Source organism: Hippopotamus amphibius, chromosome 2 (assembly GCF_030028045.1).
Source record: "Hippopotamus amphibius kiboko isolate mHipAmp2 chromosome 2, mHipAmp2.hap2, whole genome shotgun sequence".
In the NCBI taxonomy this organism is placed as follows: Eukaryota; Metazoa; Chordata; class Mammalia; order Artiodactyla; family Hippopotamidae; genus Hippopotamus; species Hippopotamus amphibius.
Genome location: NC_080187.1, coordinates 87678165 through 87705462, shown reverse-complemented (window position 1 = coordinate 87705462; position 27298 = coordinate 87678165). Strand labels below are relative to the sequence as shown.

At 35.4% G+C, this 27298-nt stretch overlaps 1 protein-coding gene across 1 annotated transcript in view; it reads left to right on the top strand.

Moving 5' to 3' along the window:
- The window catches only part of CCDC171 (coiled-coil domain containing 171), a 317707-nt gene that overhangs the window by 116997 nt on the left and 173412 nt on the right, over positions 1–27298 (top strand). The window contains exons 12-16 of the mRNA XM_057724205.1: positions 8360–8466; positions 10213–10302; positions 11151–11351; positions 13907–14074; positions 15620–15808. Coding sequence (XP_057580188.1) covers positions 8360–8466; positions 10213–10302; positions 11151–11351; positions 13907–14074; positions 15620–15808 — 755 coding nt within the window. The remainder of the gene's footprint in view (positions 1–8359; positions 8467–10212; positions 10303–11150; positions 11352–13906; positions 14075–15619; positions 15809–27298) is intronic.

The following is a 27298-nucleotide window of genomic DNA, read 5'->3' as shown; positions in this document are numbered from 1 at the left end:
TCTTTCAAAATTTTAGCAGCCCTTTGGGTAGTAATCCATAAGGAGTCACCAGGAAGATTGACTTTCCATCTTCAGTGGAAAAGGTGTGTAGTCTTTCATGGGTTATAGAAGTGTCATCTTGATGTCCTACTATTATTAGACAAGATAGCCTCAAGTTACTCAATTAGGGACATTTATTTCCTGTTTTCTGCATTCTACTTTCCACTGAAATTGATGCACTACAGCTGCTCATATTTCTTTTCTGATGGAAATTCTTATAGTGTGTATGGGGAGAAATACTTTCCCACTTTGAACTCATGTAGTCTTTCTGCCTCAAGTGTTTCTTCTACTATGGTTTTACCTCTGCCTGAGGATGTTAGAAAACACATAGAATGTGACTTTTCCTTCATTAGGTTCATGAAAGAAAGTTTTTCTTCTGACTCAATCTTGGATCCTCCTCAGGGTGCTTGACTTTTTGTGTTGACTGAGACAGAGCCCCTCCAACCTTCTTCAACCTTTCCTTCCTTGAGGAAATCATTTGTAATACTCCAGAAGTATTCTTTTTCTTTCTACTGGAGAGGCTGAAGGACCCTAGGAAATAATAGCAACGGCATTTGATGCCTTTAGGTATGTACATATCACCCAGGAATTGGGCAGTTTCAGGGGCTGTTCTTAGGAAAATCAGGACAACAAATGGTACTTTTTGTCTCCTCTCTCCTCCTTTCTATTGCTAGTGAAGGATTATTGCCTAGATCTAGTATCTTCATGAGAATTTTAATTGTCCTTGTGAACCTCATGGCTGGTACCTTTTAATTAGAGGTCCATGGGTTATTGAGAAGCTGAGGATACCTGTAGGAGCAGCACACAGGTCTCCTTTGGTATCATTTGCCAGTTTCTTCTCTCTTGCTTCCCTCACATCCCAGTTTGCTGAGGTTTACAAACTAAACTTGTCCTACTTCATCATTCTCATAGCTTTGATTTGTGAAATCCAAGAGAGTGACTGCAGTAAGAGGGCTTAACATTTCTAATGAGATCATTAACTAATCATACAATTAAGGTGGCTGAGAAATTGGAGTCCCGGGAGAGGCCGTCTGACTCTGAAGGCCTGAGAAACAGGAGACCCAATGGTGTGAGTTCCAGTCTGGGTCTGAGTCCAAAGGCAGGAGAAGACTGGTGTCCTAGCTTGAAGATTGTCAGGTGGAGAGAAAGAATCTTACTTAGCCTTTTGTTCTATTTGGGCTCTTCAATGGGTTGGATGAGGCCCACCCACCCACTTTGGGGAAGGCAATCTGCTTTACTCAGTCTACTGATTCAGATGTCAGTCTCATCCAGAAATAACCTCATAGACACACCCAGAAATGTTTAACTGAATATCTGGGCCCCTAGCCCAGTCAGGTTTACACATAAAATTAACCACCTCTTTTTCTTCCTCCTGCAAACCCCTTATAGCCATCATTCTACTTTCTGTTTCTATGAATTTGACCACTTTAGATACCTCGTATAATGGAATAATATATTATCTTTTCGTGATTGGCTTATTTTACTTAGCATAATGTCCTTGAGGTTAACCCACGATATGGCATATGACAGGAATTCCTTCTTTTTTAAGTCTGAATAATACTCCATTGTATGTATTTATCACATTTTGTTTATCCATTTGTCTGCTGATGGATCTTTGGGTTGCTTCTACCTCTTGGCTATAGTGAATAGTGCTTCTGTGAACATGAACATACAAATATGTCTTCTAGACCCTGCTTCAGTTCTTTTGGATATACACCCAGAAGTGGGATTATTTGTCCTTCAACTTTTATCACAGAACTTGAATGTACTCAAGTGGAAGTCCTGTGGGATGTCCTGCATTCTAGACATACTCTTTCTTACTACCAATATACCATATATTGATTGCTGACTCAGAGTACAAACTGTATCCTGGAGGATATTATCCTTGTCCCACAAAATGCTGCCATCCAGCAAGTGCCATGAATCTTCAAAAGGCCATTATACTCTTCTGTATGCCAGCTACTTCAGAGTGATGGGAGATATAGTAAGACCGGTGGATTCTATGAAAATGAGCCAATTTCCATACTTCATTTGCTATGAAATGAGTTCCTTCGTCAGAAGCAATGCTATATGGAATACATAATGGTAAGACATTTTGTAAATTCATGGATGACAATTTCAGCAGAAATATCAGGGTCAGGGAAGGAAAATGTCTTTCTAGAGTAAGCGTCTACCTTAGTAAGAATGAGCATTGCTTATTGCATGATGGAAATGACTTAGTATAATCAACTTGCCAGCAGGTGACTGGCTGGTGCCACTAGATAGCGGTGTCATAGGGATTCAGTGTTTGTCTTTGCTATTGATGGATTTGGCATCTAACAGGAGCTGTAATCCTATCAGCCTTGGTGAATGGAAGTCCATGTTGCTGAACCCATGGATTACCTCCATTCTTGTTGCCGTGACTCCTATGTTGTAGGGGCAACAAAGATGAGCAGGGACAAGGGTGGCTGGGAAAATATGCTAGCTGATATCCACAGAACACTTCATCTTGTCCTCCTGATTATTAAGATTCTCCTTTACTTAGGTTGATCTGGGTACAGTGACCATCTGGAGAGGTCTGTCCACACACTCTTGCCCAGACCACCTTATGACCAATTTTCTAATCATGTTCTTTTCGAGTCCCTGACCATTAGCCAAACTGTTAGCTACTACCTCCAAGTTAGTGTATATTTGTACCTTTAGTCATCTCTCATTCCAGACAAAATGATAATTGGGTCCATTACTGCATACTGGGAGGATTTTTACTTCACCACTGTCCTTCAAGGCCACCCTTGAGTAGGGCTGTTGTGCTGCAACTGTCTCCTTTTGAGTAGTATCAGCACATCATAGAGAACGTCTATATAACACGCCCATTTCCTGCCGTGCCCCTAGCCCCCTTAGTCAACTAGTTGTAGGGAACTTTTCCATGGGTCCAGGGTGTAGGTTAAGAGAGAAGAAGCAATGTAACAAGAATAGGGCCCATGGGAACCTGGATTACTCATTTATGGAGCTTACTTGTGCCATCAGGACTTGTTTGAACCCAGTTTTGTATATACCACTTTCAGTTGGTGATAGAGTGATATCCTGCATGCCCAAATTCATCAGTTGGTGGATCAGACATTTTATGATGGGCAGCTCACGTCACAGGCTAAGTTGGTATACATGACTGCAGTATCTGCTAAGGACCAGTAGCCAGTTGAAAGCTGATTTTCAAGAGAATAGTTATCTGTAGAGGATGGCTTGCTTTGTTCCAAAATCCTAAAAGTTTACACTGTCATTCACCTGTAAGGATCTGCTAAACTTGGCCTGCTTAAACTCAAGCAGTCCAAATGATATCATCAACTTGGTAGAGAACTGAGTGGAATATGTGATGTCTTCTAGAATGAAGAGTTGATCACAATTTCTGTAGACTGGATTATGCTCTGAGGTGGGGGTGTGAAGGTAGATTGCTGGCCCTGCAAGCGGAAAGAAACTGTTTTGGTGGTTTTTAGGATAGAAGAAATAGCTTCATTCCATTTGCCAGGAAAAGTATTGATTTGCTCCAACAATGAAACTACATCTTTAACTGCAGCTGCAGTTGGAGTCACATGTGATTGTGCTTACAGTAATTCACTATCATTCCTTAACAGCCATCTGTATTCTGTACTAGCCGGATAGATGAGTTGAATGCTGATGTGGTTGGAATCACCACCCCCCTTTTTTTCCCTTCAGATCTTTATTGGTGTATAATTGCTTTACAGTGTTGTGCCAGTTTCCTCTGTACAACAAAGTGAATCAGCTGTATTTATACATATATCCCCATATCCTCTCCCTCTTGAGGCTCCCTCCCACCCCTCTAGGTCATCATCAATCATCAAGTTGATCTCCTTGTGCTATGCAGCAGCTTCCTACTAGCACCACCCGTTTATATTCTGTGACAGAGGCACTAATCTCTGCCGTCTCTACAGGAATATGGCACTATTTTTGATTTACTATTTTGGTAGGTATAAGTTTTGGTGACTTCCACTTGCTTTTTTTCTGTTCTGTTTTCCTCTGTAAATCCCACACTCCATGGGTCAGGTGACTGCTATGGGCATTGTGCCAGTTTCTGCATTTGTCTCTTAACACAATGCATTCCAAACTGGGGAAATAACTATGTGCTTTCAGGTACCTACTGGGCCCACTGGAGATAGCCCTTAGCCAAAACTGACTTCTGTAAGCTCCTACCCTAACTAGTGGACCACAATGGCATATTAGGTCTCCAGAAACTAGTGTCAGTTCCGATCCAGTGTCCGGTTATCCACGGTATGTGTGAGTAACTCCCCTTCTTCAGTACATGGTCACCCTGGTAAATGGTTGCATGTTTCTTTGAGGAAGGCTAGGAGAAAGATTTACAGTATAATCTTTTGGCAGTATTTTAGGGTTCCTAATGAGGACTCATCGTCTTTATTCTAGCGGCACTGCGTCTGTGAACTAGCTCAAGTCTGAGAATTGGTAGAGGGCCAAAACTGTCTTTTGTGTTGATTTAACGCCTACTTCTGATAATTAGACCCAGAGCTTTTCTGCTTACACAAATCAGGTAACATTCAAGTAGAGTGCCTATCTATTTTAGTCCTAGGAATGCCATGATCAGTTAGCCAAAGCCAGCGATCTCTGTGGGTAAAACCGTTTTGTTTATTGATTTGAATATGCTTCCCATTATGGTAACCATGGTCATTTTGTCTCTGAAAATTAAGTGCTACCACTTGGCTTGTGTCACTTGAGATTCCAGCATCCCCACTGAATTCAGGGAACCCAGCTTGGTGGCACCATTTCCCGCTGTTATCCATGGCTTTCCAGCTACCTGGCCTAGATGCTTACCAAGGCACACAAAGCTCATCAAAGATGCCGAGGCTCCCCCCACCAATACATTTCTCAAACCTTAGTAAAGGAAGTGTTTTTTGGACTCTTTCTGGGAACAGAGTAGGTGGGTGAGCAGGACTTATATGATAAATACTGTCCATATGTTAGAGAAGTTATGAGCCATTTTCCTTAAAAACTCCAGAATGGGTACCAGTGTTTGCAAGGTAATGAAGATGTTTGTTTATGATCTCCGTGAATAAGATGAGTTAATATATGGAATGTAGTCTGAGTTTGAAAGGTATAACTGCCAACAAAATGTTTATATTCAGTGCTTTTAGAATGAAAATGGCATTTTCTTAGTCATCAATGTATTAAATACTTAGATTTTCTCAGGTGAAAAACCCATTTGAATGTTATTTTCAGTGTTTTACTGCATGATTAAAATTAGCATTAAACAACAGGGTTTTGTTTTCTTTTTTTCCTATTTGTTCTGAGGATGAATGTGACTACTCATGTTCTATAACAGATACCTTTTTCTTTTTTTAAAAAGAAGCTCAGTCCTTTGTTTTATAGTCTCTGTTCACTATTTCTTTCTTTCTTTCTTTTTTTTTTAAGAGATTTATTTATTTATTTATTTATGGCTGTGTTGGGGCTTCATTGCTGCACGCAGGCTTTCTCTAGCCATGGGGAATGGAGGCTACTGTTCATAGTGGTGTGGGGGCTTCTCATTGTGGTGGCCTCTCCTGCTGCAGAGCACGGGCTCTAGGCATGTGGGCTTCAGTAGTAGTGGCATGTGCGCTCAATAGTTGTGGCTCTTGTGCTCTAGAGCGCAGGCTCAGTAGTTGTGGCGCACGGGCTTAGTTGCCCCGTGGCGTGTGAGATCTTCCCGGACCAGGGACCAAACACATGTCCCCTGCATTGGCAGGCGGATTCTTAACCACTGTGCCACCAGGGAAGTCCCTGTCCATTGTTTCTTAATAATTGAGGTCTTGCAGGGTACTGAAGTAGGTAAGAGAATGGTTGACAAGTTGGAGGAAGGAAAGTCACGTAATTCATTACAACCTACTGTTTCTCTTGTGGAACTATAGGTTACTGAGGTGATAACACCATCTCGAAAAATGGTGGTTTATTCGAGTCATTTAAAAATATTTAGTTTTTCAGGTTATCCAAAGGGGAACATTTAAAAGAAGGTTTGGAACCTTTTCTTCTACCTCACTCCCTCTTGTGGGCTACTAATTCAAAGAAGATTTGCCAAGGTATACCCAGAGTTGAAACCTACTTTAAAGTGAGAAAGAGATTGAGACAGGCAGCAGTGATGTGAAAGTATAGGATAGCAACCCATGTATAGAGACACACCTGCATAGGGACAGGGACAGAGAAGCTCAGAAGATTTTGAGTAGGCATAATTGAAGTAGAAATGTTCCTGACACATTCTGTTCTTCATTTGGACTTTGACCTTTGAAAAGCCATTTATGACTGCTGTTAAAATTTTATTTTATTATTATTTTTTTACTCTTCATCTGTGAGGTTTTAGACCTTCCACTGATAGGAAGCTTTACTAGTTTATTGTTTTGGGGGCTATAGTCAAGTGATTAGGATATTATTAGGTTAAATAAAATTTTAGTCAGAAAGCTCCTGGGTCTTGAGTGATGCTTTCTTTTTATTTGTAAACATTTTCTTCATGTTAAGGGACCAGTAAATATTTCTTTTTATAATGAATGTGGGTGGGACATAAAGCATACTTCATACTTCAGCTGAACTTTATTGTAAAAGCACTTTCAGGCAAAGTAACTATTTTATGTAGAATATAAGATGTGCATATGTCAGTAAGGAGAGGGCATTTTGTCTCCTTATTCCTCAACATCCATATTATGATGATTTTATTCTTCTGGATTTCTAAGAGCAAGTTTTCTCCCTTATTGTGTAAGCTAACAGATTTCCCGGGTGTCCGTGAATGATTTATTCATGGCCTACTTGTGTAGTAGCAAAAGAAAAGAATTATACATTACATTTTTTTATCTTGTGCAAGAGAGCAATTTAAAAAAAAATATTTGGTAAGACCTTTAATAAGAATTTTAATGAGTTGTCTCTCCAACTCATAGTCATTACAAAGAGTACTGTCTCCTTTATTTTCGTGTCTGAGAGCACTGTCTTTTTTTTCCTGCCCTAGCTGGGATTTATGTTGTTCCGTATTACTTTTGGTTCTTAAGTTAATTACTATTCAGTTTAAGAAAATCTAAGCTGTACCTATTCTTAAGATAGTGCTGAAATTATAGTTTGGTGAATGTAGTAAGTTTATCAATAACATTTTGTCCAAAATTAAAATATTATCATCGATACTCTGAGATGAATAAAGTTGTCCTGTTATTAACCAACGATTTTTTCCCCTTTATTCATTCTTTCTTTCCTTTATTACTGCCTTCGTCCCTCCTTTCCCCAAAGTTCTAGCAACTGAATACTTGAAGAATGGATGAGTGATCTTATGTACTTATTTGTTTACTATCTCACCTCTTCTTTTTAGACTGTAAATTCTATGAGAACAGAGACTACACCATTCTTGTTCACCTCCATGTGCCTAATGCCTGGGATTAGTACAGAGTAGAAATACATTAAATGCATTAAACTAGTTGAATGAATGAATCAATGAATAATAAAAAAGATATTGTGACTGCTTCCTATCTGTGTTAATATTTAGATTGTAAAATATGATAGTGAGAAATCATAGGAAAATAAAAATGTTAGTATGTTTTAAAATTTGCTACTTAATTTTTAACAGTTAAAGAGTAGTACAATAAGTAGTTTAAAGTGGTTTTTGAAACTAAACTTTTGATTATTTTGAATTGATATTTTAAACTGCATTTGAGCATATGACCTTGATTAACTCAACTAACTTATGGCTGAGCTAAGTTAAAATAGTTTGAGGGCATAATATGGAAATACTCATATTTTTACAATGAGTATCAGTTTTAAGGGTTTTAATTGAAACATGATGTGGGCCTGTGTAGATAGTAGCATTTTTATTATTTATTTCAAATTGTAACTTGAGAATTTTAAGGATTGAAGAATGTTATTTCCAAGCATACAAGAAAATTATGTGCTCTTGGGTTCAGAAATTATTGTTTAAGAAAAATAGGCCTGACTGATCAGAAACACAAGGACCAAAGTAAGTGTATGTAATTCCCCAAATAGTGTTTAGTATAGACTGTTTATTTAATAATTGGATAACAGGTGTGTACAGATACTTCAGTTACCTTGGAAATAGGAAAAAGAGAGCTTTACTGCTAACTACAAGGTAGGCATAGCTTTGGACTTGATATATTATGAACTTAATTTGACCACTTGTTTAGAAAAGCTATTAATACTTGGCTACACAGCAGTATGCTTAGGAGGATAAGATTCTACTCGGTGTATCATGATGTCTTTCCAGCTATATCTAATTGTAATATCTCTGTTACAGTTTGCTTAGCTTTTGTCTCTTTGTGACTTTAATGGTGTATTTTCATCCTGTATTTTTCTCTAGGCATCCACAAGGACAAAGATAAAGCTCCCAGCTTCTCTGTTGTCCTTGAGACTTTGAGGCGTACCTTGACAGATTACCAGAACAAGCTGGAAGATGCATCTAATGAGGTAACACTTGCACTGTTTGGCTCCACACACATAGCCTTCGGCCTGCAGCAGTACGTATTACTTGCTTGTTACAAAGGTCAAAAATATTGGGAATGTTGATTTGACAGCTTCACAGACACAAAAAATAATAAGTTGTCTGTCACTGTTCTTTCTTTAAGTGTGGCCTTAAGTCGGGTCTCACTCTCTCTTCTGTCATGCTACTCTTTTCAAAGTTATAAAGACTGTCACTTCTTGGCCTTCATAATTTATCTAATTTAGTACAAAAGCTATGCAACTCATTTAGGTACTATGTGTTATATTTAAGTGTTAATGTGTTTTTATGAAATTTGGAATAGGTACTGCAAATTTAGGGTTTGTCAATATTTTGGCTTAAGAGTTCTACAAATTGTAGAAGTCTTAATAAAAAAGAGAGAAATTAGTGTGCATTCTCTAAAGGGAGTAAAACATTAGAAGGTTTTAAAAACAAATTATCTGTTTGATGTAGCCTGGAGGTTTTTAGTTTCCTGATTGAAAAAGCTTATGCTTCTATTTATCTTCTCTTTCGTATTGTTTAATTTGTGGGTTGATAATTTTCTTGGGTATTAAAATGTTTTATGAATTTGTGCTTTAAAAATTGAGGAGCTTATTTTATTACATCTTGTCATATTAGAGAATATGAAATAACTACGTTAAACACAATTAGTTAGCAAAGCAACAAACAATTGTTCCAACCAAAGACAAGCCACCTAGCATGGAATTTAGTGTTTATCTGTTTCTTTCATGTAATATAAAGGCCAAAAACACTTATATTTCCCATTTCAGAAGAGGCATATATTACTTTAGTTTGCTAAGGTGAACAGAGAAGGCAGAGTGAGTCTTCTTAATGCCCTCTGTAATTGAACTTGTTCAAAAGGCATAAAAGAAAGTGACCACTGAAATAATTAAGTTTCTATAAAGAGCAAACATTGCGAAGTCTTTCTCAGTGAGACAAGACAACCTGTGTTGTTAGTAGTTTACGAAACTCTTCTGAGGCCTAAGTCTGGAAGCTGCGGGGTAACTAGGAACATATTACCCACAGCGAATTGTTATTTGGGAGGATGAATGTCACATGATCCTCAGCACAGTTGAAAAGTCGACTCAGCAGGCTTTGGCTTAGTAATGCGCTTTGTTGTGAACCAGTGCCAGAGACAGCAGTGGGGAGACCAAGGGGGTGGCTGCAAAGAAAGCAAAAAGAGCAGTTTGACAGAAAGAAGAATGAACTGTCAAAGAAAATAAATCACAAGCGGAGCAGGACCAACTGATGACCTGCCACAAGCCTTCCCAGTAGGACTGCATGTGACCGACCCTGAAGTTGTCATATGAAGAGAGATACCAGTGAATATTCTCATGATGTAGAAAGGACAGTCCTCGGCTCTGTCCTTTTTTTCTTTCCATATAGATGCCACTGCTTCTGGCATTTTGGTCCAGTAGGATTTTAAGAATAAAGTTATATTTGTTTACACTAAGAATGAAATCCTTTATACAGATATCTAGTAAAAATACAACATCACTGACATTTTAAGCTTGAATGCTTTCTTTTCTTTCTAGCCATGTGAACTTGGGACAGAAATTATACAGTTACCCAAAAGAAATAATTTTTTAAGACTCTGGATTACTATAAAAAATTTGTATTTAAGTAATTGCATAAAAAACATTTAAAGATTAGCTTTTGAGTTACCCACCTCTTGAAAAATATTTTAAAAGTTTACTTACCTTTTCTTTCATCAGCTAAGCAACATGAATAATGCTAAGGAAAAGGCATCTAATGAACTGGAGTCTACCAAACAGAAGGTAGAATCGCACACTAAAAATATAAAGGTATTGTGATTTGAATAACTTTTTCCCTTTGTATTGAGAAACAATTGTAATTATTTAGGAAATATTTTTAAGTAGAGATATCTGAAAATATATCTTCCTATTTTTTATTAAGTATGTTTAGGTACAATTTAAAAATTTTTTTATTGTTGGTCAAAGTAAGAAGAATGTTTTTTCATTAAAAAAATAAAACTTGATTGGAAATTGTTTTGGTTAAAGGAAGAATTCATTTCCCAGATTTAATTATAATGCCATAGATCCAAAAAATGATTTAAGATTTTATATCCAGCCTTAGATACACATGCAACATATTTTACATATGTACATCAGTATTTGGAGTCAGTTTTCATCATTTTGGGGTGGAGCCATTGTTTTTAGTACATCATACCTAGTAGTGGGCTGTGACCACACCCAGCTATGGTCCAGGATGACAGTTTATTTTATTTTCTGCACTGGTTTTATGTACTACATCTTTGCAAAATTATACTAAGGCAACTCTCAGAGTTGGAATTTTTTGGTGTTGGTTCATGTCGTTTGTCATGGACATACTTGAATAGCATTTGTTAAGGGTAAGAAGTAAATAGTTCAGCAGAATTTTATGTCACATATTTGAGATTTCTATTGCTATTTGGAATGTCATTGGGAATTAAATGTTCTTATAGTAAATGTAAGAGATTTATTTTTAAAATGTTATTTACGTGTTATTTAAAAGGTTTTGGACTACCAACTTATTTTTTTATAATGAGTTGAAAGGAAAATTGTTTCAAAGAGCTTTTTGAAATAAGTTATCAACATTTTGTATTTAAATGTTATAATCTTCATACGATCTCTTTATTTGGTGTTTCCAACAGGACCTTCAGGATAAACTGGCTGATGTCAATAAAGAGTTAAGTCACTTACGCACTAAATGTGCAGACAGAGAGGCTCTAATAAGCACTTTAAAAGTGGAACTACAAAATGTGCTGCACTGTTGGGAGAAAGAAAAGGCACGAGCAACCCAATCTGAAAGTGAGCTGCAGAAGCTTTCCCAGACTTTCTATAAGGATACTGAGGTATTACTTGAGACAAGATGACTGTCAGGAAAGGGTTTGCACTAATCTCAGTTTTAGAAATTTACATCTATCAAGTGGCTATTTTTATTCTTATTTGATTTAATTCAAAAAATTCTTCCGAGCTGTTTTGAAATGTTCATGCCAGCTGCAAAATCAGTCATTCCATTACTCTTGTATGATCCTATTTTGTGAGAGAAATAAAGTAGTTTAACCCCTTTATCATTTGTGCAACTAATTTTCTCTATTAGAACATCCTATATCAAGTAGCTATGCTCCTAACAGTGCTATTTGCCAGTGACAAAATTATTTTTTATTTCAGTAGTTTAGTAACCGGCCATGGTGGAAAGAATCTTTTTTGTAATCAGAAAGAATTGGCATGGATAGAGGTACTTCTGTTTACAAACTGTGAATATGGACAAACCACATAGCTTGGTCTCTCCACATCTTTCTTTCCTTATTTGCAAAACAGGAATAATAAATACTTTAATAGACAGTCGCCTTACTCTTTATAATTGTAGGATATTAATCAAAATTTAGAAAAATAAAGCCCCACAAAGTTAAAAGTTTATTTGGATGCCCTTGAGAGTCACCTATCCATGTTAATTTATTAATGACTTCTTAAAATATTTTGACAAACTTTTATGTAACTGTATGAGCCTGTATGAGTAGAATTATCTTATATTTTCTTTTACCCATGGGCTGTAGAGCTAGTCTAGCTAGTGTGAAGCTAGTTTATCTGAGTCGTCCTGCATATTGAGTTCATTACTCCGACAAATATGAACATGAATGCCAAGAGAGTGAAAAGGAAACATTCTTTCCACTCTTCTTACAGTCTGGGATTTAAATTGTGTCCACATGAAGGGGCTGGAATTGTTCTACACATCAGATAATGATTAAAGTACAGGAAACTAGAAGCCTGACTGTATTGTAAAGTCAGCATGTCTACAGTACTGTGGTTGGGTTCAACATGTGTGAATTGATTTTGGGTCTTGAGATTCTCTTTTCACGCCAAATGGATGATTATCATGCATGGTTCATCACAGCCTGAGCAAGAGGACAGAATGGCGACACAATGAATTACCCTTTGGGAAGAGCTCGATCACTTGGCAGAATGTGGAGAGGAAAGATTTTTAGTGCCTAAATATTATGTTTGGTTAGTTATATTTAATAAGATTTTTAAACATCTCAAGTTAGTTGAAAATGCAAAAGACATCTTTAATTGCTTAAAAAAGAAAAACATAGCATATTTATGAAGACTCTTCTGATATCTTAACTCAAGTTTGTGGATATAACTACATATTCAATTTTTTTGGTTTCTAAATTGCTATATTTGGAAAAAAACTAAGGTGACTTATAGGGAGAATTAAAGATACACATTTTTATATATATTGGAAAACTTTCACTACATTTTCTAACTACAAAACCTTTACATATGCTGTATTCAGTTTTTCTTATCTGGAAGATTAGAATTCCAGTTTTTTCCTCTTAAATTTTGTTCTCTTAAAACGTTTCCTGCTGATCTGTTAAAAAATCTTGAGGGAACTTATTTTATCTACATAAAATACTCATTTTTCAGCTCACAATTACCTTATCTTAAGTTCCATTCTTTGGCTTTATAGAAGAAATGCCTTATAAAGAGAGCCATTTGGCATTTTAGTAAGTAAACTCCCCTTGTGTGTTCAAGATGGAATCAGTTTTTTACTGAATTCTACAGTGTAGTGTTTCTAGGTCATTAAAGAATGGATGGTTTAGCTACAATAATGGCAATATAATTTTAAAAGATTTTTTTTTTGCATATTTTTAATTGGACAGTTTTGAAAGTATATCTTGGGCAGCTATGTCCATTTTTTTTGACTGTTAACTTTGTAATATTTAAACACCTACAAATGCCCAGCGTACCAAATGCGGTATGAACTTCTAAGTGGGGAAAAAAACAAGCCCAACTTCCATCTTTCATATCACTGTCTGCTTTGCCTAAGGGGCTTGGGATAGATTTCCTATAAGTGGTAAGTAAACTGGGATCTCTGGAGGAGGAGGAAAGCTGAGGTACTTGTGTGCATGTAAAGTACAGATATTGGTATAGCTTTTTCTTCAACAGAGTTGGGTAATGCTCTTCTCTTTATATTGGTTTTTTGATTTAAATAACATCTTTTGTGGCAAATGTAAATATGAAATTATAGAATTACCGTACTAACTTTCAGTTAGAAGGGCTTAGAAGCAACTAGTTCAGATTCCTCATGTTACAACCGGGGAAGGTGAGGCCTGAACAGACACTCAGATCATGTCTTCAGTTGTAGCAGAGCTGGCATCAGAGCCTGGGTCTCCTTACTTCTAGACTTGAGATTTTGGTTTTGAAGACTAAGTGTAACCAATTTCAAATTTCTGATGCTTAATTTTGAATGTAAAAAATGTTACTAAAATTACAATATTTCAATACTTGAGTATTTTAATAATTCCTTTCCAGGATTTTTGAAATAAATTCTTCACCATGTATATTATGTGTTTTACTTCTTACAGTGTTTATATACTGGAATTAAATTCTTTTTTTCTCATAGGAGAAGCTAGCCTTCCTTCATACCTTGTATCAGCACTTGATAGCAGGCTCTGTGCTCATAAAACAACCAGAAGGCATGCTGGATAAGTTCTCTTGGTCTGAGCTTTGTGCAGTCTTACAGGAGAATGTTGATGCCCTGATCGTAGACCTCAACAGGGCTAATGAGAAGGTAACTGTCCTCAGGCACCAGATACCTCTATTAAATTCAGTGACATTTGTCCACATCACAGTATCATTAAGAGGGGCTGACATTCATCTTATTTCAAAAAGAATTTGGGTGTTAATAATTCAATACCATTAATTATGGCTTGTCTACAACTCAGTTTGATGCCATTGCTGTGGGCATGTAAATGTGACTGAAGTCTGTATGAAGTCTCTGAGCTCCATTTTCTGTGCAGGACATGCTAATACTACTAGCCAGTGTTAGCCACAGGGACCTAATTAAAAGAAAATAAATTAATCTTACTGATGAAGCAATTCAAAGAACTTAGTCATTTACATTAATAAACCAACTCTTTATGTTAGTATAAAATAGAAACAAGATACAGTTATTCAAAAACATGATCTTAAAATTCTTTACTCAGGAAATAATGAGGTGTTACTTTAAAAGCACTTAAAATTTAAAAATTATGTTTATGACATTTCTTGTAATATAACAAACTGTGTATTACAAAACCCATTCAGTGCTTTAGAATGTAAGAAGGATATCTTGTAGGAGAAAACAGTAGGCTTTTATGGTCTCTTTATCATTTGCAAACCTAGGAATTCAGTCTTTCCAAAAAAAAAATTAAAAAACCTTTTGGTTATTGAAAATGAAAGTAGCTTAGCAGTCCAATGTATTCCTCCATTAAAAGTATTGATTCTTATCCTGGGTCTGTTGAACTAGTCAGAACTATATTTATGTGATCTAGTTTCCAGATCTTAGTTGCAGTGACATTTGCTCTTAAGGGACACAGAGGAAAAACTGTTCCCTAAGGTTTTGTTTTTTAATCTGTTGAAGTAGTAAAACAGCATCTTGGCCCAGTTTTAGAGTAAGAGCATTTTATCTTGGTCTGATTGGCAAACAGTCCTAGGCACTGAGAAGTAGAATTGAGGAAATGAGGGAATAAATTGTGAGAAGTGAAGATGCCATTCTTGATTGTGAATGTGTGTATAACAGATTTGAAAATTACTAATGATTAACATGAGTACATGTTTTAATCCTCTGAGATGGTATTATGTTTTAATAGTTTTTCATAGTTTCAAAACATCATTAATTGTCATACATTTTAGATGATGAGGATTTTCTTTCCATTGTTTTGAGTGTGAAATGGTTGGAATATCCTACTTTATTATATGTAAAATGTTTGTAGATTTATAAATCTCACTTAAATACTTCCTTTCCCATTGAGATGTCTGAACAGCCTGAGCTTTGGTTTCTAGAGGTTAAAGTATTCTTCTTAATTTTTTCAGTAAAATTGATTATAGAATAAGTAACTTTATTAGAGAAAAAGAATAGATGTCATCTATACATACAATTGACATTTTCTGCTAAAATATAATTTTGTTCTATTAGTTCCCATTTCTTAATTTTTTTCCGCCATTTTAACTTAAAATTTTTAAATAATCTTAAGGAATAATATATAGTAGAAAGTTCTGGAATAGCTTTTGGGGGAGATGACACAAAGAACTCATTTGTGAGCCTATCTTTTATTTGTTGCATTTCCCCATTTAGATAAGTCATCTAGAGTATATCTGTAAAAACAAGTCTGATACGATGAGAGAGCTTCAGCAAACCCAGGAAGACACCTTTAACAAAGTGGCAGAGCAGATCAAAGCCCAGGAGAGCTGCTGGCACAAACAAAAGAAGGAATTGGAGCTGCAGTACTCCGAACTTCTCCTGGAGGTGCAGAAGAGGGCACAGGTATGCTGCTTCTACAAAGAGCTTTAAAAATGTAATGCTCAAGCGTTTACTTTCAAGTGTTTTCTTTTAGTACCAATGCCAAGTCAGTTACAACTTTGGAGAACCGCATAGAACTTGCTTGTTAGGTACACACACATGTGATCATGCAAACACACAAATGGGCATGAGTGCATGTATGCGCTCTGGCGTATTTTGGATTTTTTTTCACTTAAGTTTGGAAGTTGACGGGTTTCTGGTTAAAACATCCCAGAATACGTGGATCAATTAAATACTGAAATTGTATTTCCTTTATTTTAAAAGTAAAGGTTAAGAAATTTTGGCAAAATATTGTCGGTTTTAGTGTAGATATCCTTTGATCCAATTTATTCCATTTGTGGGGGTTTCTATGTGAACCATTTTAATTCATTTGGGGTTGAAATTTCTTATACCCCCTAACATGGGTGAAGAGCTAGAGTTGTAGCTGTAGACTCTGCAGCAAAAACTATTGTCTGTAAGATGTAATATGTCCTCTATGTTGAATTCGATTGAGAACAGAAATTATGGGTAGTTAATTATGGGTATTTTTTTCCAATACAAAATATTGTCAACATAATTTATATTGTTAACTGTCATCCCTGTCCAACCATGAATAACAATAATAGTGTGTACTTTTTTTGTATTGAATTTAGTAATAGGTCACTTGTTCTCAAGATAAGATGCTTAGAAACCAGAAGGTTGTATATTCTTCCCATACTTGATTCAGTATTTAACTTCTTTATTTGATCCACTCATGCTTATATTGGCAAGTCTAATGAAAAAAGGAAACCACATTTTTAAAATTTGCTAATAAACAGTTTCAGGTCACTTAAAATAAGACCATTCTGTTTTCCCTAGCATTTGGCCCTATATGAAATTAAACCTTTCTCTGTGAATTTGAATAAATTCATACATTGTCTAAAAGTGGCTTTTTGTTCACTACATGCAGGGTGCCATGTGATATATTCTGCGTTTTTTACCACTGAAGTAAAAGACCTAAGTAATTTTTTTAGAGGTAACATTGACATGCAGTGAAGCGAACAGATCTTAAGTGTACAATCTGATGTTTTGATCAATGTAAGCACGCATGTACCCATCACCCCACTTAAGACAAACATTTTCATTACCTCAGAAAGTTCTTTTGTGCCCTGTTGCAGTCAGTTCCCACTCTCCATAGACAACCAGTGTTCTGATACTGTCATCATAGATTACTTTCACTTGTTCTAGAATTTCCTCTCAATAGAATCATTCAGTATGTAGTCTTTGGTGGTTGGATTCCTTCACTCACTGTGTTTCTTTGATATCATCCTTGCTGTTGTGTTTATCAGCAGTCCATTCTTTTTCATAGTTGAGTAGTATTCCATTTTATAATTCTACCACAATTTGATAAATTGTGAATTGATGGATATTTGTCTTTTTCCCAGTTTTTGGCTACTGTAAGTAAAATTGTTACAAACTTTATTGTATAACTATTTTATTGACGTATGTTTTCATTTTTTTTGGTTAAGGGTGTAGTTGCTATGTCATAAGATAGGTGTATATTTATTAAAAACTATCAAACTTTTTCCCAAACTGGTTCTATCATTTTATATTTCTACCATCAATGTATGAGAGTTTTCATTGTTCTACATCCTCTGCAAAATTTGGTATTGTCAGTCTTAAATTTTCGCCATTCTAGTTGTTTTAAAATGCAATTTTATTGTGGCTTTAATTCATATTTTCTTGGTGATTAATGATGTTGAGCATTTTTCATGTTCTTATTGCCATTTATATATCTTCTTTTGTGATGTGTCTCTTCAGGTGTTCATACATTAAAAAATTTGGGTTGTTTATGGTTTTATTATTGATTTGTAAAAGTTCTTTATAAATTCTGGATATAGTAAATTCTTTGTCATACATATCTATCACAGATCTTTCTTTCAGTATCTCACTTGCCTGTTCATTTTTTAATGTTTCTTTTGATGATCACAAGTTTTAAAATTTTGGTGAAATTCAACTTATAAATCTTTTTCTCTTTTAAGGTATTTATTTTTATGTGGTAAGCAATTTTTCTATACCCCAAGATTGTGAAGGTAATGTATCATTTCTTTTAGAGGTTTTGTAGTTTTAACTTTTATGTCTAGGTCTGTGAGCCATCTCAGATTAATTTTTGTATGTGATGTTAGATGGAGGCTGAGGTTCATTTTCTTCCTGCATTTATTGTTCCCACATAATTTATTCAAGACTTTACTTTCTTCATTTAGTAGCCCTGGTCCCTTTGTGAAAAAACAACTGATTATATATGGGAACTGCAGGTTTGTTGCACCCCTACAGTTTTGCCTTTTCCAGAATGTCATATAAATGGAATCATACAGTATGTAGCATTTTAAGTCTTTCTTCACTCAACAAAATATGTTTGGGAACTATTCACATCATTACTTGTATCAGTTGCTCACTCCTTTTTACTGTTGAGTAATATTCCATTGCATGGATGTTAGCACTGTTTATTTATCTAGATAACTTGCTGATGGGCCTTTGGGTTTTTTATTTTTTTACAATTATGATTAAAGATGCTTTAAATATTCATGGGTAAGTTTTTTTTAATGATCATAAGCTTTTATTTTTCTTGGGTGAATACTTAAGAGTCTGATTTCTGGGTTATGTGGTAAGCATATATTTAACTTTATAAGAAACTATCAAATTGTTTTCCCAAGTGACTGTGCCATTTTGCCTTCTCACTAACAATGTAAGAGAGTTCTAATTGCTCTGCATCTGTGCTAGCATGTGGTTTCATCATTTGTTCTTTTTCTTTTTAGCCATTCTAATGGGGGTGTAGTGGTATGTCATGATTTTAATTTACATTTTCCCTGATGAATAATAATGTTGAGAATTTTTTCCATATGCTTATTTGCGATCTGTATATCTTCTTTGGTGAGTTATCTGTTCATATCTTTTGCCCACTTTGTAATTAGGTTGCTTGCTTCCTTATTGATGAATTTTAAGAGTTGTTTATGTATTCTGACACAAGTAATTTGTCAGATTTGTGATCTGCAAGTATTCTTTCCCATTCTCTTAAAAGTACTTTTGCAGAGCAAATGTTTTAAATTTTTATGAAGTTCAGTTTATCGATTTTTTTCTTTTGTGGATGGTGCTTTTGGTATTATATCTAAGAACTTTTTCCTCTAGTGCAAGGTTATCAGGATTTCTTCCTGTGTTTTCTTCTAGATGTTGTGTGATTTTAGGTTTTATACATAGGTCTATGATCCATTTTGAGTTAATTTTTATAAAGGTGTGAGGTGTGGGTTGGTGTCCTTTTCTTTTTTTTTTGCATGTGGATGTCCATGTTCCAGGACTGTTTGTTTAAAGAATATCCTTTTTCTTTTGAATTGCCTTTGCACCTTTCTCAGGAATCAATCGATTGTATTTGTATATTTTTAGACTTTCTCATCTATTTCATTTATTTATGTGTCTATTCTTTTTGCAGTACCACACTTATTGATTTCTTTAGCTTTTTGGTATGTCTTGAAATCAGGTAGTGTGAGTCTTCTAACGTTCTTCATTTTGTATCAGTTTTTTTAAATTGTATAAATTTAACACATAATGTGTAAATTTAACATATACATTGTATTACTTTGATATGTTAACATATTATAATATGGTTGCCATTGTAATGATATTTATTACATTAAATACTTATAGTACAATATTATTGTCTATGTTCAGTAACGTATGTGAAAACTCTATGGATATCTTAGTAGTTGTTACAAGTTTGTACCCTTAACATGTTTGATATTTTTAGATTTTGCATATAAGTGATATCATACAGTACTTGTCTTTCTCTGGCTTATCTTTTTTTTTTTTTAAATAACTTTTATTGCGATACAGTTAACAGACAAACTGCATATATTTAGAGTGTACAATTTTTTAGTATTTTTTTTCTTATTAGTAATGTATATATGGCAATTCCAATCTCACAGTTCATTCCCCCCCAACCCTCCCTGCTTTCCCCACTTGGTGTCCATATGTTTGTTCTCTACATCTGTGTCTCTGTTTCTGCCTTGCAAACCAGTTGATTTGTACCATTTTTCTATATTCTGCATATATGTGTTAATATACGAAATTTGTTTTTCTTTCTGACTCACTTCACTCTGTATGACAGTCTCTAGGTCCATCCATGTCTCTACAGATGTCCCAGTTTCATTGCTTTTTACAGCTGAGTAATATTCCATTATATATATGTACCACATCCTTTTTATCCATTCATCTGTTGATGGACATTGAGGTTGCTTCCATGTCCTGGCTATTGTAAATAGTGCTGCAGTGAACATTGGAGTGCATGCGTCTTTTTGAATTATGGTGTTCTCTGGGTATATGCCCAGTAGTGGGATTGCTGGGTCATATGGTAACTCTAGTTTTATTTTTTTAAGGAACCTCCATACTGTTCTCCATAGTGGCTGTATCAATTTACATTCCCACCAGCAGTGCAAGAGAGTTCCCTTTTCTCCACACCCTCTCCAGCATTTACTGTTTGTAGCTTTTCTGATGATGCCCATTCTAACCGGTGTGAGGTGATACCTCCTTGTAGTTTTGATTTGCATTTCTCTAAGAATTAGTGATGTTGAGCAGCTTTTCATGTGCCTCTTGGCCATCCGTATGTCTTCTTTGGAGAAATGCCTATTTAGGTCTTCTGCCCATTTTTTGATTGGGTTGTTTGTTTTTTTGATATTGAGCTGGATGAACTGTTTATATATTTTGGTTCTCTGGCTTATCTTGCTTAACATAGTGTGTTCAAGGTTCATTCATGTTGTCACAAATGGCAGGATGTACTCCTTTCTCATGGGTGAAAAATATTACATTGTGGATGTACATCTTTTTTACCCATTTATTCATTGATGGGCATTTGGGTTGTTTTCATATTTTGGCTATTGTGAATAGTGCTGTAGTAAACATGTGAGTGCATATATCTCATTGAATTACTGTTTTCATTTCCTTTGGGTATATTTTGAGAAGTGGAATTCCTGGATTGTATGGTAGGTGTATTTTTAATTTTTTGGGGTGGACTAATGTACATTCTCACCAACAGTGTATGAGGGTTTCTTTTTCACCATGTCCTCAACAGCACCTGTTGTCTCTTGTCTTCTTGATGATAGCCATCATAACAGGTGTGAGGTGACATCCCATTGTGGTTTTTACTTGCATTTCCCTGATGATTAGTGATGTTGAGCATATTCTCATGTGCCTGTTGACCATTTTTAAATCATTTTTTTGGTTATTAAATTGTGTTCTTTATATATTTTAAGTATTAACCCCTTTTCTGATATATGGCTTGTAAAATTTTTCTCCCCGTCTATAGGCAACCATTGCATTTTGTTAACTGTTTATTTTGCAGTGCAGAAGCTTTTGAGTTTCATGTAGTCCCATTTGTTGATTTTTATTTGTATTGATTGTGCTTTTGATGTCATATCCAAAAAATCATTGCCAAGACCAATATCTTCGTGCTTCTTCTCTATGTTGTCTTTAGGAGTTCTAAGGTATTAGGTCTTATGTTTAAGTCTTTGATCCATTTTGAGTTAATTTTTGTGAGTGGAGTGAGTGAGGGGTCTAATTTCATTGTTCTGCATGTGTTTTTCCAGTTTTTCCAGCACCATTTGTTGAGGAGACTATCCTTTCCCATTGGGTGTTCTTGATTCCCTTGTTAAATATTAGTTGACCATATAGGCCAGGGTTTAATTCTGGACTCTATTCTGTTCCATTGGTCTAGGTGTCTATTTTTGTGCCAATGCCATATTATTTTTTATTACTATGGCTTGCTGATGCCATAACATCCTAAAGTAGGAAATCCCCAAGAGTCAATCAAAAAACTGTTAGTTGTTGATTTTAATAAAGTGGCAGGTTACAAAATCAACTTACAGAAATCTGTGGCATTCCCTTACATTAATGAGGAAGCATTGGAAAAAGAATAAAGAAAATAATAGCATCAAATGCAATAAATATTTAGGAATAAATTTACCAGAAAAGTAAAAAATCTGGAAAGTGAAAACTACAAGACTTTGCTGAAAAAAATTGAAGAAGATACAAGCAAAGGGAAAGGCATCCCTTGTTCATGGATTAGAAGAATTAATATTATTAAAATGACCATACCACCCAAAGCCATCTACAGATTCAACACAATCCCCCGTCAAAATACCAAATGAATTCTTCACAGAAATAAACGAAACAATCCTAAAATTTGTGTGAAACCACAAAAGACCCTGAATAGCCAAAAGAATCCTGAGAAAAAAGAACAAATCACAATTCCCGATTTCAAACTATCCTATCAGTCTTTTGAACCTACTTCCTTTATTCTAAATCTGCAGGAAGGCATAGCAATTCACTTTCTCAAGTGAGGGAATCAGTTATCACAAATGCTAATGTTTTAGGAGAAGCTCTCACTGAAGACTTTTCTCTGAAGAATGTGTAACATCCTGGCTTTGATCCATGGGTATGCAAACTGAAAATATCTTTTTCATTATTCCTAAAAATACATTAATATTATGTATTGGCATATTGTCTGTATTATTTATGTACAATATTTGAATTTTCATAAAATATAATTGGATATGCAGCAGCAATTTATTTGGGTTTATATTTGGTAAACTGATAATGCATATTACAGGAGCTATAAACTTTATTTTAGGAAAATTTCCTGTGATTACTTCTATATCTCTGCTTTTCTCCCCCAAAACTGCAATGCAAATAAAGATATTTTCATTTTACATTACTTAATTTTAAAAAAATTGTGTTCTCAAGGACACGAGAGGCAAAACCCCACAGTTTTGCATAGGATTGTGCGTTGTAGAGGGTATTTAATGTCAGATGAACATAGCCACTAATAGATGCCATCTGCTGGAAAACAAATGTCTATAGAGCCCTCTGTTTAGTGTTTGGTTATTGTAAAGAAGTGGTTAGTAAAAGACAGGTAGTTAAATAAAAAACAATTTTTGGATTTTAATTGCTCTTATTTGAAAAAATGTAAAGTATGATTTGCTAGAGTTTTGGGTGTGTAAGCTTTAAAACAATTAGTGGAAATGCTATTAGGTAATGAAACTTGTAGAATAGGAAGCTTAGTTTTTAGCATGTTTTTAGCACTTGTTAAAATGTGCTAGCCATATGGTTGGGTAATTCTTGAATTTATATACATTGGAGCCATCATATAAATATATCTCAAGCATCTATGCCTACTGAAGCATCTGGGCTGAGTGCCATGTTAGATTGCCTTGCTAACTTTGCTTTTGTAATCTTAGTTTTTATGTTCTTATTTCTTTTCTGTCTGAAAAAGATGAAATTACTGGAACAAGAATTTTCTTTTAGAACTAAAGATTTTGCACTGTCAGTTAAGTGTGATTAACCCTTGATATTATGTTTGTGGTAAACACTTTTGGTTTATGTCACATTTTAGTAAAATCAAGTGAGTTTAGAATGGAGAACAAAAATCAAGAAATTCAGGTTCATCATAATATATTGCAATTTATTTCTCTTACATCACAATATTAAGAGTACTTTTGGCAAGAAATCCAAGTTAGTCATAAAAGTGTTATTAGATGTTGAAATTTTTTTCTTTTAAATTGAATTCCAAAAATATTCAGAGATAAAGTGCAGCTTGTTTCTATTGTTGATGGTGATGGGGATACATGCCTGCCTGAAATGATTCACAGGGAGTTAGGCACAATCTGGTGCACACTATGTTTTAATGGACTGTGAGTTGGTGTGACTGGGTGCCTCTAAATATAGGAAAATCCTCTGACTACTTTTAAAATAATTGCTTTGGAAGTTGTTTTTATTAATAATAATGCTATCAGTTGAATTTTATAATGCTTGACCGATTTCTCAATGCTTTTCATACCTTTGCTTGCCTCCTCTTGATCCCCACAACAACCGTGCGAGAGGGGTCACTTAAGCATCATTTCTGTTTTACAAGTGAGGAAAATAAGGTTCAGAGAACTGGTACCACTCTTTGTGTAGCAAGAAGGTTCTGGGGTTAGAATTAGAATGGAGGTAACAGATATGAAATGTTTAGCACCTTGCTTGGCATTTAGAAATTACAAAGTGAATGTTATGTGCTGTTTGAATACAGTATCATCATCCATATCTTCCAGTCCTTTTTTGCATTATACTGTAACACTGTTTCTTTTAGAAACATGTTGTTTTGCATTATACTATAACACTGTTTCTTTTAGAAACATGCTATTTTTGTTTTGCATTATACTGCAACACTGTTTCTTTTAGAAAGATGCTATTTTTGTATATAAAGTAATATCTGAAAACAGGTCTAGTGACAACTCAGTTTCATATTTCTTAAACTAATTTTTTTGAGTGAATCGTGCTTAATTAGTAATTAAACATGGTAATATATGAAAGAGCTAACCAGTGGCTCACTGTCAGTCATTCAAAAATGGTAATTCCCTATCTCTTATTTTTCTCAGACTTCTTTTTTCTGAGACTGAATTTTTAGTATACTATATTGCAAAATTACTACAAAAATTAGGTAAGAATAGCAAAATAACTTTTTCATAATATAGTTAATTAAATAAATACATGTTATATATATCAGATATATAGAATACTGTGTTTCATGCTGTGATACTAACAGAGGTATAATAGTTATTTTCTCAAAAAGTGTCAAATTTAGTTGGGGAGGCATCATAGAAACACATGAAAAATTAAGTAAGGTTTATCACAAGGCTGTAGGTAATTAATTGCCAAAGTGCTATCAATTCAGAATTGAAGGTGGTTAAAATTTGAAGGCTCCAAAGAGGAGACTAGAACCACGTGGGCCCTGTTATCAGGCTCTGAAAGCCCAGAAGGTAGGGAGACATGAGACAGAACAGAACTTAGAGGTCATGCTAACTTTCCAACAGTCTGAGGTAATATCTTTTAACAATCAGTAAATCAAGCATCTTGCCTGTATCAACAGTTTATTCTCAGCCTAATGATAAGCAGAACTCTTTTCTTTTGAGGGCTTGGCTTATCTCTTTGGATGATTTTACAATTTGTACTGCCTTAGGAACTAAAGACTACACACAGGCATGTACCATTTTTGACACACACTATTGATATTTTTTGATGTGCTAAACTTACAAAATGAAGATTGTGTTTTTAAGTTAAGCAAATAGCCATTATGGAGCTTGAGTATATATATGAAGACCAGATAATGGAATTGCTGTGTCATATGGTAACTGTATATTTAACTTTTTGAAGAACTGCCAAACTGTTTTCAAAAGCCTCTGCACCATTTCAACATCTCCACTGGCAATAATATGAAGGCTCCAATTTCTCCACAAAGTGTGCTTTATTGTTTAACAGAAACATTTACATTGTAGGAAAAGCAGGTGAATTTATGTTTATTATATTCTAAGATATTACCATTGCATAAAAAGATAAGATATGTAACTTATAAAAGACTTTTAAAATGAAGTCCTTTGATATCTGTCACTGACTGCCCAGTTTGCAGTTTGTCTTTTTGCCAACATAAAGAATAAGAACTCAGCAAGCAAAAGTGATAAAAAAGAATTTTGTTCTGTAGGGAAGTGTCTGATTTCTGGCCCAAAGTCTCAGAGTTCATGGGTTGCTGAAAGCTAATAGGTTATCCTTCAAGGCCCCTGTATTTCAGGAAGTAAGTGCATGATTTGTTAAGGAAAGACGCTGTCCTCTCCCCCTCATTTTGGGTGTACTTTGAATTTATCAGAAAATCAAGGAAAACTAATGAAATTAGATAGTATTTTTGACATGCCAAAAAAACTGTGTAACAGATATAAATTTTATAGTTTCAGGTTAAAAAATTTTAAGAATTTTTGGGGGGCATTTTTGAATATTATTCTTGAAATTAAACACACTAAGGAACAGATTATTTCAGTACTAGGAATGCTTTTGTTCCATTTGAAAGTGATGTTCCTTATGTTTGTTTGAAAAATATTGGCCTTTAATCTTCTTTGGTAAAGAACATAGATTTTCTTTTTTTAAGGAATATTTGTTCTTATAGCTGTTTCTAGCCTTACCATCAAACAAGCTTTGTTCTTCAAGAATAATTCACAGTAAATAATGCAATACCTCTGAAAGTCCCTCTGGAATATCAGAATTAATTTAAAACAGAATTCTGACATGTTGATAAGTTCTGAGTTATATTTGGAAATCATATCTTTTTTGGATTATATTTTTCTTCTCTTTACATTTGTAAAGCTTTTTATTCATTGGGTATTTACTCAGTGCTTATTATGGGCAAAGCACTGTGCTAAGCACCAGGGAACATTTTATAAAGGATTATTTAATTCACTTAATATTTATAAAATACCCACCGGGTATAGAGCACTGTGACAGGCAGCACAGTAAATAATTCCTGGCCTCTAGGAACTGGCACTCTTTTGTATTTGAGGGAGAGTAGATACACACACATGAAATAAGTTAAGTAGCAATGCAGGAATTAAGTGCCTGAGTGGTTTAGTTATGTTAGACAAAGTCAAAGTCAGCGTGAGTGAGAATATTAGTAATAGGTGTCGTGGAATAGATAGACCCTGAAATGGGCTCAGGAAATGGTTAAAATTTGAGTAGCGTTAGGGGAGTTGAAAGGAAAGGACCTGGTAGTGCTAGAGAGCATGGATAAATTGTGAAAAGTCGTGGAGAGGTTCCTGTCTGGATAGCAAAGGAGTAAATCATCTCCTTTTTCATCAAGTTGAGGATCCTGGGAGAAGGTGAAGTCTTTATAGACGAAGGCATGTGGGGGTGTTGTGACCTGAGGGGATGCTGAGACCAGCTCGGCGACTCGAGGTGAGTGACGGGTGCCGCAAGCTTGAAGAAGACACAGACACAGACTGAAGAGAAAGATGGGACCGGAGGACTCAAGACCTCTAGGATCAAGAGCCCCGCTGACTCATCCCAGGCTGCTTTTATTGAGTTTGTGGGCTAACATTCTCAGGTTACACTCATAAACAGTCAAAGGCCTCACATGATTGAGGCAATTATCTTTGTTTACTTCCTGGGTCTGAGTTGAGCAGGTGTGGATTTGAGCTGGGGGTGGAGAGCAAAACAGCCCTGGGGGCAGGAGACCTCTCTCAGATATTGGGGGTCTGTGCCCCACCCGTGTTGGCCCCTCTGCAGCTGTGCCTGTCTTAGGTTGTTCCTCCTCTGAGGAATCTTACCCGTCTTTGGCTAACCAGCCATCCCTCAGGACCAAACAGGGTGATATTAGTCTCCACGCCCCGCACCCTCAGCTCCTCCACTGCTCAAGCAGGACACTCTGAATCCCATCGCTCGGCCCACATACTTCAACATTTTCAATGCTTCAAAAAGGTTCCAGAATGTCTTCCCACAAGGGGAGACCTTGGTTCAGTAAAGATAAAGAGTTTTGGCAATAGCATTGGATTGACATAATCTGATACGAAACTAACATTGCTTGCTGATGGCTTTGATTTGGGGACAGGGAGGATAGGGTGAAAGGAGGAGGATTTAAGACTGAGTACAAAG